At 39.6% G+C, this 17,218-nt stretch overlaps 2 protein-coding genes across 2 annotated transcripts in view; one reads left to right on the top strand and one right to left on the bottom strand.

Annotated features, from left to right (window-relative positions):
* The window catches only part of ACKR4 (atypical chemokine receptor 4), a 781,696-nt gene that overhangs the window by 41,043 nt on the left and 723,435 nt on the right, over positions 1-17,218 (top strand). The gene's annotated exons all lie outside the window — the stretch shown is intronic.
* ACAD11 (acyl-CoA dehydrogenase family member 11) overlaps positions 1-17,218 on the bottom strand; it is a 100,108-nt gene that overhangs the window by 71,212 nt on the left and 11,678 nt on the right. The window contains exons 2-4 of the mRNA XM_069088377.1: positions 8,378-8,477; positions 5,212-5,337; positions 3,569-3,730 (exon numbers count right to left, since the gene is read on the bottom strand). Of these exons, the coding sequence (XP_068944478.1) occupies positions 3,569-3,730; positions 5,212-5,337; positions 8,378-8,477 (388 nt within the window). The remainder of the gene's footprint in view (positions 1-3,568; positions 3,731-5,211; positions 5,338-8,377; positions 8,478-17,218) is intronic.

The following is a 17,218-nucleotide window of genomic DNA, read 5'->3' as shown; positions in this document are numbered from 1 at the left end:
CCTCAGAGGTCAGCTAATCTAATCACTTCACTGGCCCAGAGATAGGAAATCCTTTGCCTAAGGGCACAAAACTAGGAAGTAGCAGATACACTTACCTGTCTGTGTGACTAATAATCACTCTCAAAAGGGAAGAGGGGTATAAGAAAGGACAGCATTCTCCTCAGAAGTCATTCACTCAGTCCATGGATACCTTCTGAATACAATTCTTACCAATATGGCAGCCAAGATTCCAAACCCAGCTCTCTGACTAGAACTTAAGACCTCTGTTCTTCACAATAAGGTCAGATACTCCTTCCAGACAGAAATCTATCTTCCATTTGTTTTGCATCCTATACTTTGTCTAACCCAGTTTAGGGTTAAGCACTTCTTGATTTTGTGGGAAAAAGAAATCATTCATATAATTTATCAATGAAGAATTTGCTTACTGCATACCAGTCACGGCGCTAAGACAAAAGTGAGTCAGCAATGGCTCTTAAAGAGCAGAAATTCTGACAGGGGAGACAAGTTAGGTATGGAAGGGTGTGCGCGTGTGTGTGTGCTTGTGTGTATGTGTGTGTGTGTGTATGTGTGCATGTGTGGGTGTGCACATACAGGCACCCATCCAGGAAAATCCTCCCACAGAGGCCTCCTCCCATTAAGAATGCCCATTAGGCTGTTTGTGACCCATGATGGGGCCAGATATAAGGATCTGAGTGTCACTGATAGGGACATGATAACTGAATTCATTGAAGTTCACCATGTGAGTTTATTTAAAAGAAGAAGAGGGTCCAGGACAGAGCCTTCAGGTACATCCAGAACTTGTGGAATAGACATGGATGCTGATTGAGCAAAGGAGACTGAGAAGAACCAGTTATGTCAGTAGGTGGGGAACCAAGAAAAAGCGGTGTCACAAAACCCAGAGAAGAGAGACTATCCAGGAGGAGAAAGTGGTCAGCACTGTCAACGGGCACAGAGAGATCAGAAGCATAAGGACTGAGAAAAAGCCTTTAGATCTCGGAATTACAAGATCACTAATAACTTTTGGAGAGAACAGTTTCAGTTGAATAAGTGAGCTCAGAAGCTAGATTGAAAGGCACAGAAGGAAGGAGGGGGAGGCAAATAGATGGCTTTTTCAAGGGGTTTAGTTGATAAGGGAAAGAGAGATATATAATAAAAACTAGCAGGAATGGTAGGATCTTGTGAGTTTTTTATTAAAATGGAAGATGGGAAATGCTCAGGCATATCTGTAGGCAGTGTGAAGCAATAAGTAGATACAGGAGACTGAATATTAGAGAGTGAGAGGGACCACAGTTGGGACATTTTCCTGAAAAAAATAGGAGATGGGATTGAGCATACATATAGGGGGTTGGCCTTGTTCAGCAAGAAGGACCACCTCTTCCTCAGAGGCTGGAATAAAAGAGGAGATCATAAAACTATAGATTTAGAGATGAAAGGGTGTATCAGAGGCCATGGAGTTCAATACTTTCATTTTATGGATAAGAAAACTGAAAGTGTACAAGTGTCATACATCTACTAAATTTTAGAGGCAAGATTTGAACTCAGGTGTTCCTGACTCCGAGATGGAACAGGATGATGTTACAAGGATTTTATGAGGCAGAAGGAGTCTGAGGTGAATGACAATTTTTTTGAACTATGAAGCAAAGTCCTCAGAAGAAGAAAGGCAAAGGTGAGGTGGGAGTCCTGATAGAAGAAAATGCTTGGAACAGCCACTGTGGTGAGAGGGCTCAGAATCCATTCGACAGAAGGACTGACTGGCTGGAGTGAGGGAACATTGAGATGAGAGGACACAACTCTGGAGTGGACCCAGGAGGCAGTTTCATGAATTCCTCCAGCTCCAATTAACAGCATGTGAGTAGAAATAAAGGAAACAGGAAATGGTAGGAATAATTTTGGGCTGGGGTCTGGAAAGGGGTAAGTGATGTAACAAGGGAGCAAGGTGTTGGATCCTGGATGGGGAAAAGCCATAAAACACAATAAGAAGTGAAAAGTCATAATCAAAAAAAATCAAACTCTCTGAGAGGTAGAAACCCAAACATGGTGACCTGTTAGAAATCAAAACTTAGATATGGAATCATAATGTATGTAGAAACTGAGTCAAAACTTAGATACTATGACCTATGACAACCCTAATAAGAACACCTGTATGTGACTGGTACATAATCACTATACAAACTTATGTTTGGGCATAACACTGGCTTACTGCCCAAGCTCATGACTGAGCAGAAAACCCCAAAAATCCACCAATCAGTAGCGAAGGACTGTCTAACTCCTCCTCCCTTTGTCTGTTTTTTGTAATTATCACAGGGATTTTGGGGGCTCTGGCTGGGGATCCATGAACTGTCTGGCTGCCGCCCCAGAATGAAGACTGCCCTTGTTTTCTAAGTCTTAATGACTGATTAAACTACTACCTCTAATCAATCTGGACATACTTGACCTCTTCCCTTGGTGTCACAAGAATACCCCACAGTTAGGAGGGAGGTACAGGTTTCTCCAGCCATGAGAATTCTGAACTTTATAATAGGGATTTGAGAAATGGATGGTGTAGGGGTGAGCTGGCTCACCAAGGGCTGAGGATGGGCAGGAAAGAGAATATAGACAGAGGAGGGGTGACAATCCTAGGAAAGTGCTGAGGGGTCTCCCCCAAGGGCTCAGAGTTAACAATAAGGGCAGAAGATAGATTTAGGAAAAGAAAGGCATAGGGAGAGGTGGAATGATGGATATTTTAGAATTCTTGAATACAGAAATGGAATCACTATGAAAAATCACAAGTGGATCATTCTTATATGGAGATGTAACACAGTGAAGCAGTGTGGTGTGGGAATGAAGTGGGTTAAAGATCTGGAAAGTTGGGTTGGTTGAGGTAACATCTAAATGTATACTGACACCTCCTAGTGTGAAGGCAGGAGTTGGAGTGGATAAAAGTATCCCTGCGAGTAAAGAAAGGAATGGAACCATTAGGGAATGAGTCCAGGAAGAACATCAGTGGGGGGCAGAGCTCCACAGATAAAGCAGATGATCAGAAAAGTTCAAGGACTCCTCTCTGCCCTGGTCTCCAAAGTCCACAGTCCACAAGCAAGTAAACTCTACGGTCAAATCTCATTTACAACTAGAACTTCAACCTATCTTCAGTTACGTGGAGTCATTTGTAGAAATTTTTTGGAATTATAGTCTGACATGAAATTTTTAAATGTTCCCTTCATACTAAGAAAGAAAAAAACACGTCTTTTTAAGGTTTAATATTAGAACTCATATTATAATTTTAAAATCCCTTTTTCTAGGTTTGTTTTTTTTGTTTTTTGCTTTTTAGAGGGAGGAAGGCTGGGTAGTTGGGGTTAAATGACTTGCCCAAGGTCACACAGCTAGTAAGTGTTCACATGGCTAGTAAGTGTTAAGTGTCTGAGGCTGGATTTGAACTCAGGTCCTCCTGACTCCAGGGTCGGGGCTCTATTTGCTGCCACCTAGCTGCCCCAAGGTTTGTATTTTTTAAATAAAAATACACATTTATTTCTAAATACATTAATATTCTGATCTGTGGTAACTAAGAAAATAACGAAGAGGTGTATATTACCTGTCTCTTGCAGTACCCTTCTCCTTTACCATATACTTCCAGACCCAAAGTCTGTATATCCAGTGAATGCAACCGGGCCAGGGTTTCTATCATAGCCACATATAAGGCAGATCGTTCTGCTGGGCTGACTCCTGGAAGACTGAAATCACGAAAGATGCGACCCTGCAAAATCAATACAACAGAGAGATTTTTAAAAATTTCATAGCTCATTGTTACTATGTCATTTCACTTGATCACCATCTTTCCTCCTTTCTTCCAATGTCCAGAAACATTTGGATAATGCATTTGTAATCAAACCTAGGATCCTTTTCAGAATTTATTCTGGAAATATTCATTTCAAATGTTGGTTTAAAAGAACAATGTTGCTGCTCAGAAAGAAAATTGATCATAAGGGAAGAGACAAGTTAGAACAAACAGGTAAAAATCTGCAACTACAATCTTTAAGTACTATGCCTGAACACTACTTCAATGCTTTTATTTTGCCTTTCATAAAATTCTGGTTCCTTATTTGGAAATTAATTAAAAACAACAACCAAGAAACCTACTATCATCCGAGAAAAATTCTTCCTCCCCACCCCCATGGTGATTTCATAGATCTGTACTGACACCTAGAGGCTAAGGAAAGATTTACATAATTGTCTCTAAACTGACCTTAGACCCAGTATTTTTTAGCTAAGATTAAAGGAAAAATTAGCAACAAATATTGGTTGCACAACAGATAAGAGTTTAAAAACCATGGAAAAATAACTTCTATTCAATAAGTAATGAATCAAAAGATATAAATAAGCATTCTTTATACAAAAAAGTCAAATAACCATATGTAAAACCAAATATAAATAACCATATGAAAAAAAAATCCAGTCACTAATAAGAGAAAGGCGAGTTAAAACAACTCTGAGGTTTCGTCGTACACCTACAAGACTGGTAAAATATGAGACTGATAAATGCTGTATAGGCTGTGGGAAGAAAGTCACATTCATGCACTATTGATGGAGCTGTGAAAGGGTCTAACCATTTTGGATAAATATTTGTAATTATACTAGAAAAGTCACTAATTGTACATACCCCTTGACAGAGAGATGCTTCTACCAGACATATGTCCTATGGAGAGCAGAGATATAAGGAAAGATACATGTGAAAATATTTCTAGCAGAACTTTTATTTTCAGGGAAACAAAAGACTGGAAACAACGAAGATGGATTAGACACTGGTTGGACATTAATATAATAGAATATTCATGCACCACCAGAAACAACAAATATAAAGAATTCAGAGAAACGTGGAAAGACTTATATTAATTGATCCAAGGTAAAGTGAGAAGAACCAAGAGAACAATTTACACACTGGCCACAACAATACCACAAAGAGAGAACAAAATTATGATCACTGTAGGGACCAATCATAGCATCAGAAGTAAAGCATGCTTTCCTCCTCCTCAGCACAGGCAGACATGGCTGGACCTGACCCATGGGTTTTGTTTCATTCACCACTACTTTTTTTGTGACAAGGGAGAATTCAATTGGGGAGTGACACTGATGTTAAAATCAGTAAAATTTTAAACAAACACTTAGCAGAAGCTAACATAAACCAATCTATTTGATTATATAATATTATTATATTAATAACACTGTATATTCATTTACCTTTACATGCTCCATCACATAAAACTCGGTTCCAATCACAGAGACATCATTGCAGTAAAGTAAAGGCTTAGGGACTGGAAATCCATTAGAAAACAAGGCTTTCTGCACGTGGAATTCTCTATCAATCTAAAGAGAATAATATATTATTCAACATGCAGAATCCCAGTGCTCCTGATGTGTAGTTCAGCATTCTTTTTGTAATAGAAACATATGCAACAATATTTACATACCCTAGCCTCTGAATTATAAGGCAGTGTGGTACAGTGTGGGGGGGGTGGGAGAGAGAGACAGAGAGAGAGAGAGAGAGAGAGAGAGCGAGAGAGAGAGAGCACACGAGCTCTAGATCTGGAGTCAGGACTTGGCAAGTTCTGACTGTGTGACCTTAGGCAAGTCTCTTCACCAGCCTAGGGGCCTCAGTTTCCTCATCTGTAACATGAAGGCTAGCATTAGGTTACCATGAAGGCCCTTTCCAATCTAAAGCCATGATCCTAATAATTTTAAATGGATTCTGGTTTTTAATTTGCCTGCTACAAGAGAAAATGTTTACAGGACCAGATTAGTAAAGATTCCATATGACAATAAAAGTAATTTTCCAAGAATATTACAGTACCAAATTTTCCTTCCAAAAGTATAATTGGTTCCCAAATTACTAGAACTCCTATAAATTATGAAATTGGCTCTTAATTAGATATACAAGTAGAATCCTATTTTAATAAATACCTATATAATGTCTCAGCCAATTTAAATCAGTTGCAGAGTGGGGAGAGGGGCAGGAGAGGTAAAATAGTTTTTTATTCTACAATGAAAGCAAAACTGTTAATTGGTTTTAAAAAGGGGGTAAGCTGTCTTGGCTTCTACAGTACCACACTTTACCTGGTTCTCCTTTTACTTCAGTGGCCACCCTTTGTGTCTCTTTTTTACCTCTTCTTCTCCTCCCCTCCAAATGATGGCATTTCCCAGGACTGTTCCCAAGACTCTGACACTTAATTAGCTTTGTGACCAAGGATGAGTCACTTAGTCCTTTGACCCTCATCTGCAAAATGGGGGTAAAAATAGCTATCTACATGTGACAGCTTTAAATAACACCTCTATTCAAATGTCTGCCAACTCTTTACCTCCCCTCTCAAACTTCTCTGCAAGTTCTAGATCCAATTTCCCCACTTCCTGTTATATATCTCCACTTATATGTCCCCCTAACATTTCAGGGGCAACAAGAGTGGAACCTGCTCCTCCTCCTGACTTCAACATTCTCGTTAATACTAGTTCTAGTTAATTATTAATACAAAGGCACTAATCAAATGATTGATATTAATTAGTACTGATACGAATTTACATTGCACACCAGAGTTCTGTCCTCACTAGCTCTATGAAATAGTAGCAGTGTTATTCCCTCCAGAGCCCCAGAGATCACATGGCTAGAGCTGGGACCTAAGCCAGGTCTGTTATCAGCACTCATTTTGTCTAGGGTTTACAACACCATTTCCCCTTTCACCAGAGAACAAATACTGATTTCACCTTTGACTCCTCTTTATTTCACCCCGCCCCACCATCTACTACCCATTCTGCTTCTGAAATATTTATGAAATCTCTTCCTTCTCTTCCATGGTCATTGCCACCAGCACCCTCATTCAATAGGTCCTCATTATCTGTTACCTAGATTATTACTCTGTTATCTCTGACTCATCTGTCCAAATTACACAATACTGCTAGAATAATTTTATGAAAGCCCAGCCCAAACCCATGTCCCAAAAGCTCCAAAGGCTCCTTATTAAATCAACTTTGACCTTCTAAACCTAGCATTCAAGGTCATTTGTGATCTGGCTGCCATCTTCTTTCCCATCTCCTAGTACACACACCTCACACCCCAACTAAACTGGGTTACTGTGGGCTTCATGCACATTCCCTGTCCTCTTCCACCTTCCTGTATTCACTCACACTCTTCTTTCTGCCCTAAGCCCTTCCTCACTGGATCTGGCTAAGTTAATCTTCTCTGACTCTCTCAAATCTACTCTCTAAAAAAATATATCCAAAGACCTCCCTAATTCTCATGGGCAAAAGAAATGTCTTTCTCCTCTGACCTCCCACAGCAGTTTGTACTTTTAAAAAAATTGCATTTCCATACTGTAATTATTTATATACGTTTCATTTTCCCCACTAGACTACAGACTAGGTGAGAGCAGAGAATTCTTCATTTCAGTGCTCCCAACGATGCCAAGCACAGTGTTTAGTGCACAGTAAGAAGACAGTAAGTAAGTTTCGAGGAAGTGAATGGCTGAACAGATCCTTTCACAAATCTTTGCCAATTTAATAATCAATGTCTTTAATGTAGTTTTGTTACTTAGCAAAATCTTTAAATGTCATTCTTGCATTTATTTGAATGTGTCTATGCTTTTCAAGGAGCTTCCACATTGATTGTCCCATTTTCTCTTCTTTTGAAAACCTGGCATATCACTTTAACAAAGTAATTTTTTATCATTATAATTAGCTAAAAGTTCAACACCTAAAGAACAACCGAAGAAGTCTTTGTCAAAGCTTACGTTTTGTTGTTAATAAATTAGATGAAAATCCTATTCAGGAACTTATTTTAATTTTCTTCTTTCAGTGGACAGTTATAAGGACAACATAAAGTCCCAGAATGCTGCAACTGTTTTACTCCTTCAACTTCAATTCAGGAGATCTGTGACCTAACGGATGTGGTCTTCACTCCATCACTACAGACTGGGACCTCTCCCTGCATCTGCATCCTGCGCCTCTCTTCTGCACACACTAACCAGCCCTTCCACAAAGGATCCACACATGGGATGGAAACCTTTTGTGTGGCTCTTCACATCTTGATGTCATTTTACACATGATTTAAACAAATAACCAAAGTAAAACCTACATAAATTGACTAGAACTAAGAACAAAGCTGTTGAATAACTGCTCTCCTAGACAAGATTACAGAGGGATAGGCCATGGCTCAGGACTAGTGGTTTAAAGATGACTATGTAGTATTTGAGGGCTTACCTCTGATGTGCTTTTCGGTAGAAAAGAGAAGCATAATTTTAAGAAACCTGACAAATTAAATACATTTCATTGGCTTCACTTAAAGAAAATATATCTTTAAATTTTAATTCACAAGTCTAAAATGTTCTATTCTTCATCAATAAATTTAACACTGTCATACCTTGTGTGCTTTGGGAAGGAGAGAGCCAGGTGGTTTTTTTCTGAGCACATAAGCTTGACATCCCTTCTGAAGGTAAAAAGTTGGATTTGACTGTCCTGATCTAGACAAGAGAAATGATCAGTTAGTTACAAAGATAAAAACACAGAATCACAGAATTTTAAGAGTAGAGGCCTTAGATACCATTTAATTCAACCATCTCATTTTATTATATACTTTCAAAAATAGAATAGAGCAAGTCTACAATAGGAAGGCTTAAAAAAAACAAAAATATTTTGACAGCCTTCAATTCCTTTCCTGTCCCTACTCCTTTCTGGATTTCAGCATGCCTACGTGCCTGGCACCTTCATTCCCCCATCCTCTGGATATACATTTTTTTTGGCTCTTTTGGGTATTGTCCCTCTATCTCCTCCCTCCTCCCTCTGGCCCCAGGAGACTTTTCCAAATTGCAAAGAATTCAGTAAAACAAAGTCCAAGCTCCAGGAGAACAAGGACAGTCTTTCTTTCACATTTGCATTTGCATCCCCAGAGCCTGATACATAGTAAAAATGCTTGTATGTTCCTTTCTTTCTTCCTTCTAGAGGCTCTGGTGACTTCTTGTTAGGATAAACTACAAACCTGTTTGGCATTTTAAGCTCAACACAATTGGGCTCCAAGCTCTTTCCAGGCTAATTACTCCTCCTAACATACTCTATATTTAAGCCAAACTGGCCTACTTGCTAGACCCCATAAAGGACAATCTTTCAATGGGAATTCCCTTTCCTGAATGCCTCCCATCCCTCTTCACTTCCTTAGCATCTCTAAACTTCAAGACTCATCTTAGATGACATTTGTTCCACGAAGCCTAGCTTGATCCCTCTAATTGCTAGTGGCCTCTACCCTTACCCAGAAATTACTTTGTACTTAGCTTATATTTTTGTATTTAGTTTATGTGTATTTGTATTATCTGTGTTCATTGATGCCCCCTACTAAGGATGAGCACATTTAGGAAAATGTTGAAAACAAATATGAATAGAATAAATACAAAGTTGTCAGCAAGGTATTTTGGTGAGGCGGGCACTCACAATTGGGGGAGATAAAGAAAGGCTTCACGCAGAAGCAGTGTTTGAGCTCTGCTGTAAAGAGAATTCTACGATGCAGAAGAGAGGAGTGCATTCTAGGCACGGGGGACAGCCAGGGCAAAGGCATGGCTCTGGGAGATGGAGCTTACACATGTTTACTGGGATGACTGGATTGGAGTGGAGGAACATGTGTGAACGTTTGCTGGAGGACAGAGTGCAAGAAGCGGAATAAGACTCACTGAGGATGTAAAGATCAGGTGAGGGCAGGTAGTGTGAATGGCTTTAAAAGTTAAACAGAAGAGTTTATGTTTGAGCCCAGAGGCAGTAAGAAGTTATAAAAGTTTAGTGAATAGGGGAGTCATACAGTCAGTACCTAAGGGAAATCATTCTGGAAGGGGAGCTTGGAGAGTGGTGATAAGAGCCTGAACTGTTTTTAGTCTCATTTTACATATGAGAAAACAATGACTTCCTCCTTTTTCTCCTTAATGCCACTTAACTTCTCTTTGCATGAATATGGTCATATCATCTCTCTTCACTAGCTCCCCTTGCTCAATACACAAAATAACTGGCCTGACATTCAAGGATCTCCACAACCTACCTTCCTAGTCTTATCTCATACCGTGACCTTCCATTCCTCACACACTGCTTCTATGCTTTTGCTTATACTGTTCCTTAGCTGTGGAATTTCATCTCATTTACCCTCTTAAATGCTTCTCCTGTCTGCTCTGGAGGCGGGGAACCTGAGGCCTTGAGGCCACAAGTGGTCCTCAAGAGTGGCCCTTTGCCTGCCTCCAAACTTCATACAATAAATCCCAGGACATTCTACCAGATTATTTTCCAGTTTTTCAAGTTTTGATCAAACCAGTGGCTACTAGAGATTACTGTGTATTTCCTTCTGTCCTTTTCCCTGTTTCTTCTCTTTCTTTTTACCTTGTTTCTTCTCAAAAGTCTGTTTTGCTTCTAACCACTGCCTCTCTTGGTCCAGCCTCCTTTTTATCATCCTCCCCCTTTCTCTTGCCCCCTTCTACATTGGGTAAGATAGATTTTTTTATGTCCAACTGAACTCTTTGAACCAATTCCATTGAGATTAAGGTTCAAGCATTGCCCACTCTTTCCCCCATTTTCTCCTCTACTATAAAAGCTCTTCCTTGTGTGCCTCTTTTATGTGAGAAAAAAAAATTCCCCTTTCTCCCTCTCCTTTCCCCCTTCTCCCAGCGTAGCCCTCTTTCTTATGCTTTCATTGTTTCTGGGGATCATTCCAACATAACTGACTCACACATATGCCCTCTATGCAAACTCCTTCTAACTGTCCTAGAAATGATAAAGCTCTTAGGAGTTACATGTATCATCTTTTCATTTAGGAATGTAAACAGTTTAACTTTATTAAGTCCCTTATGATTACTCTTTCATGTTTAACTTTTTATGCTTCTCCTGAGTCTTTGATTTGAATGTCAGTTCCAATAGGAATGCTGGAAAGTCCTCTGTTTCATTAAATAACTATTTTTTTCTCTGAAGGTTTATACTCAATTTCACTGGGTAGGTGGTTCTTGGTTGCAATCCTCGTTGCTTTGCATTCTGGCATATTCCAAGTCCTCTATTCCTTTAATATGGAAGCTGTTAAATCTTGTGTGATCCTGACTGTGGCTCCATGATATCTGAATTGTTTCTTTCTAGCTGCTTGTAATATTTTGTCCTTGACCTATAGAATGAGCTACAGAATTTGTCTGTAACATCCTGGGAGTTTTAATTTAGGGCTCTCTTCTGGAAGTCAGTGGATTCTTTCAATTTCCATTTTATCCCTGGATCTAAGATATCAGGGCAGTTTTGCTGTATAATTTCTTGAAATATAATGTCTAGACTTTTTTTTTATCATAACTTTCAGTTATGATAGTTATGATAGTCCAATAATTCTTAAATTATCTCCCCACAATCTATTTTCCAGGTCGGTTGTTTTTCCAATGAGATATTTTACATTTACTTCTATTTTTCTTCATTCTTTTGATTTTGTTTTCCTGCTTCTTGATGTCTCATGTTATCAGAGTTATCAGATTCCATGTGTCCAATTCTAATTTTTAAGGAATTATATTCCTCAATGAGCTTTTAAACCTCTTTTCCCAATTTGGCTAATTTAGCTTTTTAAGGATTCTTTTCTTCGGTGAATTTTTGTACCTCCTATTCTATTTGGCCAATTCTGCTTCATAAGGAGTTATTTGCTACTGCGAATTTGTGTGCCTCTTTTACCATTAGGTCAATTCTATTTCTTAAGGTGTTATTTTCTTCAACATTTTTGTGTGTGCCTCTACCACTCTCCTCTCTTTACTTTTTCCAGGAAATCTTGTTGGGCTTGTGACAAATTAGTATTTTTCCTTTGAGGCTGTGCTTGTAGCTGGTTTCACATTGCTGTCTTCCAAATTTGTGTCTTGGTCTTCTCTGCCACTGTAGTAACTCTGTACGGTCAAGTTCTTTTTTTGTGCTTGCTCATTTTTCAAATCTATTTCTTGACTTTGAATTTTATGTTTAAGCTGGGCTCTGCTTACCTGGGGTTGGGGAGGCTCTGTCCCAAGCTCCAGGCTTTTTTTGTGATGCTATTTTCAGAGCTAGTTCTCGGAGTCTACAAGTTTTCAGGGATTCCAAAGTGATGTTATCTTAGGAGAGGTGTGGTTACTGCTCTCCTGGCCTGTATTCTGGTCTTGATCAAGAAAGAGCTCTTTATCCCTGCAGCTATAAGTTACAGTGCTCCTCCTGGTACTGGAACTGTGACCCAGAACTGATATGGGCAACCGAGTTACTAATCAACACCAGAAGCACCCAGTGCTAAAGGGTCCCCTCTGATCTCTTTCTGAATGGCTGTCCCACCCCTAAATGTCCCTGGCCTGAGAGCTCTGGAAGCTGCTGCTGCCTCTAACACCTGAGTCTTGTACTGGTGCCACATGTACTGTGCTAAACTCCTGACAGTCTACCATCCTGGTGGCACAGACCTCGCCTGCCTACCTCCTAAGTTTTCTTAAGCTGGAAAAATGTCTCACCTTGACCTCCTTTTGGCTGTACCACGTCACAATTTGATTTGAGGAATTATTTTAAAGTTGTTAGGAGGGGAATGATGGGAAAGTTCAGTTGCGCTGCTACCTCTAATATGCCATCTTGGCAATATTCATTAAAAATTGTTGTTTTTACTTCCAAATTCTCCCCTTATTTCTAGTCTCTCCTCCACCCACTGAACAGGCAAGCAATATGATGTCAATTATACTAGCGAGATCGTGCAAAACATATTTCCATATTAGTCATGTTGCACAAAAAGCAAGAAAAATAAGCAAAAAATACATACTCCAATTTGCATTCGGAATTCATGGGTTCTTTTTCCGAAGGTAGACAGTATATTTCATCATGATGAGTTCTTTGAAATTAGCTTGGATCACTGTATTGATCAGAGTACCTAAGTCTTTCACAGGTGATCACTGTAATTTTTAAATTTCACATTAAAATACTGTTATTCCTGTGTACAGTGATTTCCTGGTTCTGCTCATTTCACTTTGCATCAATTCCTATCGACCTTTCCAGGTTTTTTCTAAAACCATCTCCTTCACCATTTTTTATAGCACAACAGTATTCCATCTCAATCATACCATAACTTGTTCAGCTATTCCTCAACTGATGGGCATCCCCTCAATTTCCAATTCTTTGCCAACACAAAAAGAGCTGCTATAAATATTTTTGTACATATAGGTCCTTTTCCTTTTTCTCTGATCTCTTTGAGATACATGCCTAGTAGTGGTATTGTTAGTTCAATGGCTATGCACAATTTTAAAGTCCTTTGGACATAGTTCCAAATTGTTCTCCAGAATGGCTGGACCAGTTCACAACTCTACCAACAGTACAGTGTTGTTCTTATTTTTCCACCTCCCTGCCAGCATTTTTCTTTTCCTTAACTGCCTTGTTAACCACCAAGTTGTCTCCTCACCAATACCTCTAATCCCTTCATCCCACAGTTCGTTCTCAGACCACTACCCCTGCATTAGCTATATTCATTTCTTTTCCCATCTCGACTCCTTGGCAAGCCAATTTAATTCTATACTGTCTTCTTCTAAAGTCCTTTATTCCCTTACCCTATCAAAAATCTCATCTTGCCAAGCACTGGCCCTGGATTACTCCTACCATCTACCACCTTCACTCCTACTCACATGCTTCAGAATGAAGATGAGGAAAATCCCAAAACGGGGCTAACTGGTTCCACTACTTACTATATATGTATGTGCAACTCTATATGTAATATATTAAAAGTTCTATGTGATTTAATCTCAACTGGACCCTCACAAAAGTTAGGTAATCCTTTTACATCTCTCTAATTGACTTACTATCCTGTTTCCCACACAGCTTTTCCAAGTCATTTAATAAACTTCAAAATTCTCAAAATACCTGCCCTCTTTAGCTAATACCTACCCTTTTAGCTAAAAAGTTTTTCTCATATTTCATAGAAAAAATTACACCATTCAATGAGAAATTCTTCTTTTCCCCTCCTCCTCATTTTACATCACTAAGATGCCTTCTGTCACTTTTTTCTTCTTCACTTTTCTTACAAGAAGAGGTGGTCTTTCTTGTTGCCAAGGCAAAGGTTTCTACATGCATAAGTGACCCCATTCTATCTTCTCCTGTACACTGTTTCCTTATTATTATTTTTTAATGCTTTATTAACTTCCGATTTACATCATTCATTTCCTCCAGATTTTGAGTTACAAATTTTCTCCCCGTTTTTCCCCCACCCATCCCCCCAAAACAGCAGTCCCACAGGATATCCCCACCTTCAATCTGCTCTCTCCCATATTTTCTCCCATACCGTTTCGACTTTTCCAGTGGATCTCTATGCCTCAGTGCCTGTACATCCCATTTCTTAATTACATGTAAGATGGTATTAATAACAGTATATATATATATATACATATATATATACACACACACACACACACACACACACACACATACACATATATTTGAATATTTGATTTTAAAAATTTCAATCCCAGATTCATTCCCTTCCCCCCCTGCCACCCACCCCCACTGGGAAGACAAGCAGTTCAGTATAGGTTGTACATGTGCAGCTAATGCAAAACAATAACATAGTAGATATATTGTAAAAGACTGACTACATTTCCCTCACACCCGTTCTATTCTCTACTTTGATCCTGTCCCTTTTCAAAAGTGGGTGCTTCCAACTTCCCTCCCCCCCAGCCTGCTCTCCCTTCCACCATCCCCCCTCTCATCCCCTTCGCCCCCATTCTCCTGGAGGGTGAGATCCCCTATTTAGTGTGTATTTCCCTCCCTCCTCAAGCCAGATTCAATAGGAATAAGGTTGACCCATTCCCTTCTGCCTTCCATTCTTCCCCTCCATTGTAAACATTTTCCCTTGCCTCTTCTATATGAGATAGTTTACCCCATTCTGTCTCTCCCCATCTCCTCTCGTTATATTCCTCTCTCACCTCTTAATTTTACCTTTTAAGTATCATCCCTTCCTGTTAAATTGGTCCTGTGCCCTCTATGTATACCTACAAACATATACACACACATTTACGTATGTATTCATATGCCCATATACCCTCATATATAGACATATATATATATATATATATATACATATGTCTATATATATTTCTATTCCCTTCAACTGCTGAGAAAAGTTTCATAAGTTACAATTATTGTTTTTCCATGTAGGAATGTTAATAGTAACTTTGATAAGTTCCTTATGATTTCTTTTCCCTGTTTACCTTCCATGCTTCTCTTGCTTCTTGTATCTGAATGTCAAATTTTCTATTCAACTCTGATTTTTTTCAGCAAGAATGCTTGAAAGTCCTCTATTCTACTGAATGATCATCTTTTCCCTTGAAACATGATACTCAGTTTTGCTGGGTAGGTGACTCTAGGTTTTAATCCCAGCTCCTTTGACCTCCGGAATATCACATTCCAGGCCCTTCGATCCCTCAGTGTAGAAGCTGCCAGATCCTGGGTTATCCTGATTGTGTTTCCACAATATTCAAATTGTTTCTTCCTGGCTGCTTGTAATATTCTCTCCTTAATCTGGGAATTCCGGAACCTGGCTATAATATTCCTAGGAGTTTTCTTTTTGGGATCTTTTTCAGGAGGTGATCGGTGGATTATTTCAACCTCTGTTTTGCCCTCTGGTTCTAAAACATCAGGGCAGTTTTCTTTGAGAACTTCCTGGAGGATGCTTTCCAGGCTCTTACTTTGGTCATGGCTCTCAGGCAGTCCAATAATTTTAAAATTATCTCTCCTGGATCTATTTTTCAGGTCAGTGGTTTTTCGCATGAGATATTTCACATTGCCTTCTATTCTTTCATTTGTTTGGATCTGTTTAACAGCATCTTGATTTCTCATAAAGTCATTAGCCTCCATTTGCTCCAATCTAATTCTGAAGCAATGATTCTCCTCAGTGAGCTTTTGAGATTCTTTTTCCATCTGGCAAATTCGACTTATTAAGGCATTCTTCTCCTCATTGCCTTTTTGAGCCTCCTTTGCCATTTGAGTCAGTCTGTTTTTTAAGGTATTATTTTCTTCAGTCAGGCTGTTGACTCTCATTTCATAATTTTATTGCATTGTTCTCATTTCTCTTCCCAATTTTTCCTCCACTTCTCTTATCTGCTTCTTAAGGTCCTCTATGGCCTGTAACCAGCTTGTACTTTCCTTTGAAGCTTTTGGTGCAGGAGTTCTGACTTCACTGTTTTCCTCCTGTTCCATGCCTTGCTCCTTCTTGTCCCCAAAATAGGAGTGTAACGTTGGAATCTTCTGTCTGCTTTGTTTCCTCTGTCTGCTCATTTTGCCACTCAATGATTTGACTTTTGGGCTTTTTGCCACAGTAGGACTCTGCCACCTGACAGGGGAGTTTTCGTCCCAAACGCTGGGGTTTTCTCAGCTGCCGGAGGTATTAGATGGGTGCCCTCTCTGAGGTCTCCACAAGCTCTGAGATGCCGGCACAGTCAGCCAGCGCCACATGGCAGCTTCAGCTCCAGGCCTGCAGAGTGTAGGGGGACCAAGCACCAGTTTGAGGGGTAATCACTCTTGCTTTAACCTTCTTGGATCTGGACTGCAGTCTAGGGTGGAGGTCCTGGGGTGTGTGTCCAGCTTGCCAGAGCTTGTGGAGGGTATATGGGCATATGAATACATATGTAAATGTGTGTGTATATGTTTGTAGGTATACATAGAGGGCACAGGACCAATTTAACAGGAAGGGATGATACTAAAAAGGTAAAATTAAGAGGTGAGAGAGGAATATAATGAGAAGAGATGGGGAGAGACAGAATGGGGTAAACTATCTCATATAGAAGAGGCAAGGGAAAATGTTTACAATGGAGGGGAAGAATGGAAGGCAGAAGGGAATGGGTCAACCTTATTCCCATTGAATTTGGCTTGAGGAGGGAATGAAATACACACTAAACAGGGTATCTCACTCTCCAGGAGAGTAGGTGGGGAAGGGGATGAGAGGGCAGATGATGGAAGTGAGGGCAGGCTGGGGGGGAGGGAAGTTGGAAGCATCCACTTTTGAAAAGGGATGGGATCAAAGTAGAGAATAGAAAAAGTGAGAGGTGGGATAGGAGGGAGGGAAATGTATTCAAATCTTTTACAATGTATCTACTATGTTATTGTTTTGCATTAGCCACACATGTATAACCTATATTGAACTGCTTATCTTCCTAGTAAGGGTGGGTGACAAGGGAGGAAGGGAATGAATTTGGAATTCAAAGTTTTAAAATCAAATACTCAAATTATATATATATAT

This window comes from Petaurus breviceps, unplaced genomic scaffold (assembly GCF_028583685.1).
Source record: "Petaurus breviceps papuanus isolate PSGF00001 unplaced genomic scaffold, PetGlider_PUasm1.0 185, whole genome shotgun sequence".
Lineage (NCBI taxonomy): Eukaryota > Metazoa > Chordata > Mammalia > Diprotodontia > Petauridae > Petaurus > Petaurus breviceps.
The sequence above is the reverse complement of the archived record's forward strand: the minus strand, read 5'-3'. Positions and strand labels throughout refer to the sequence as shown.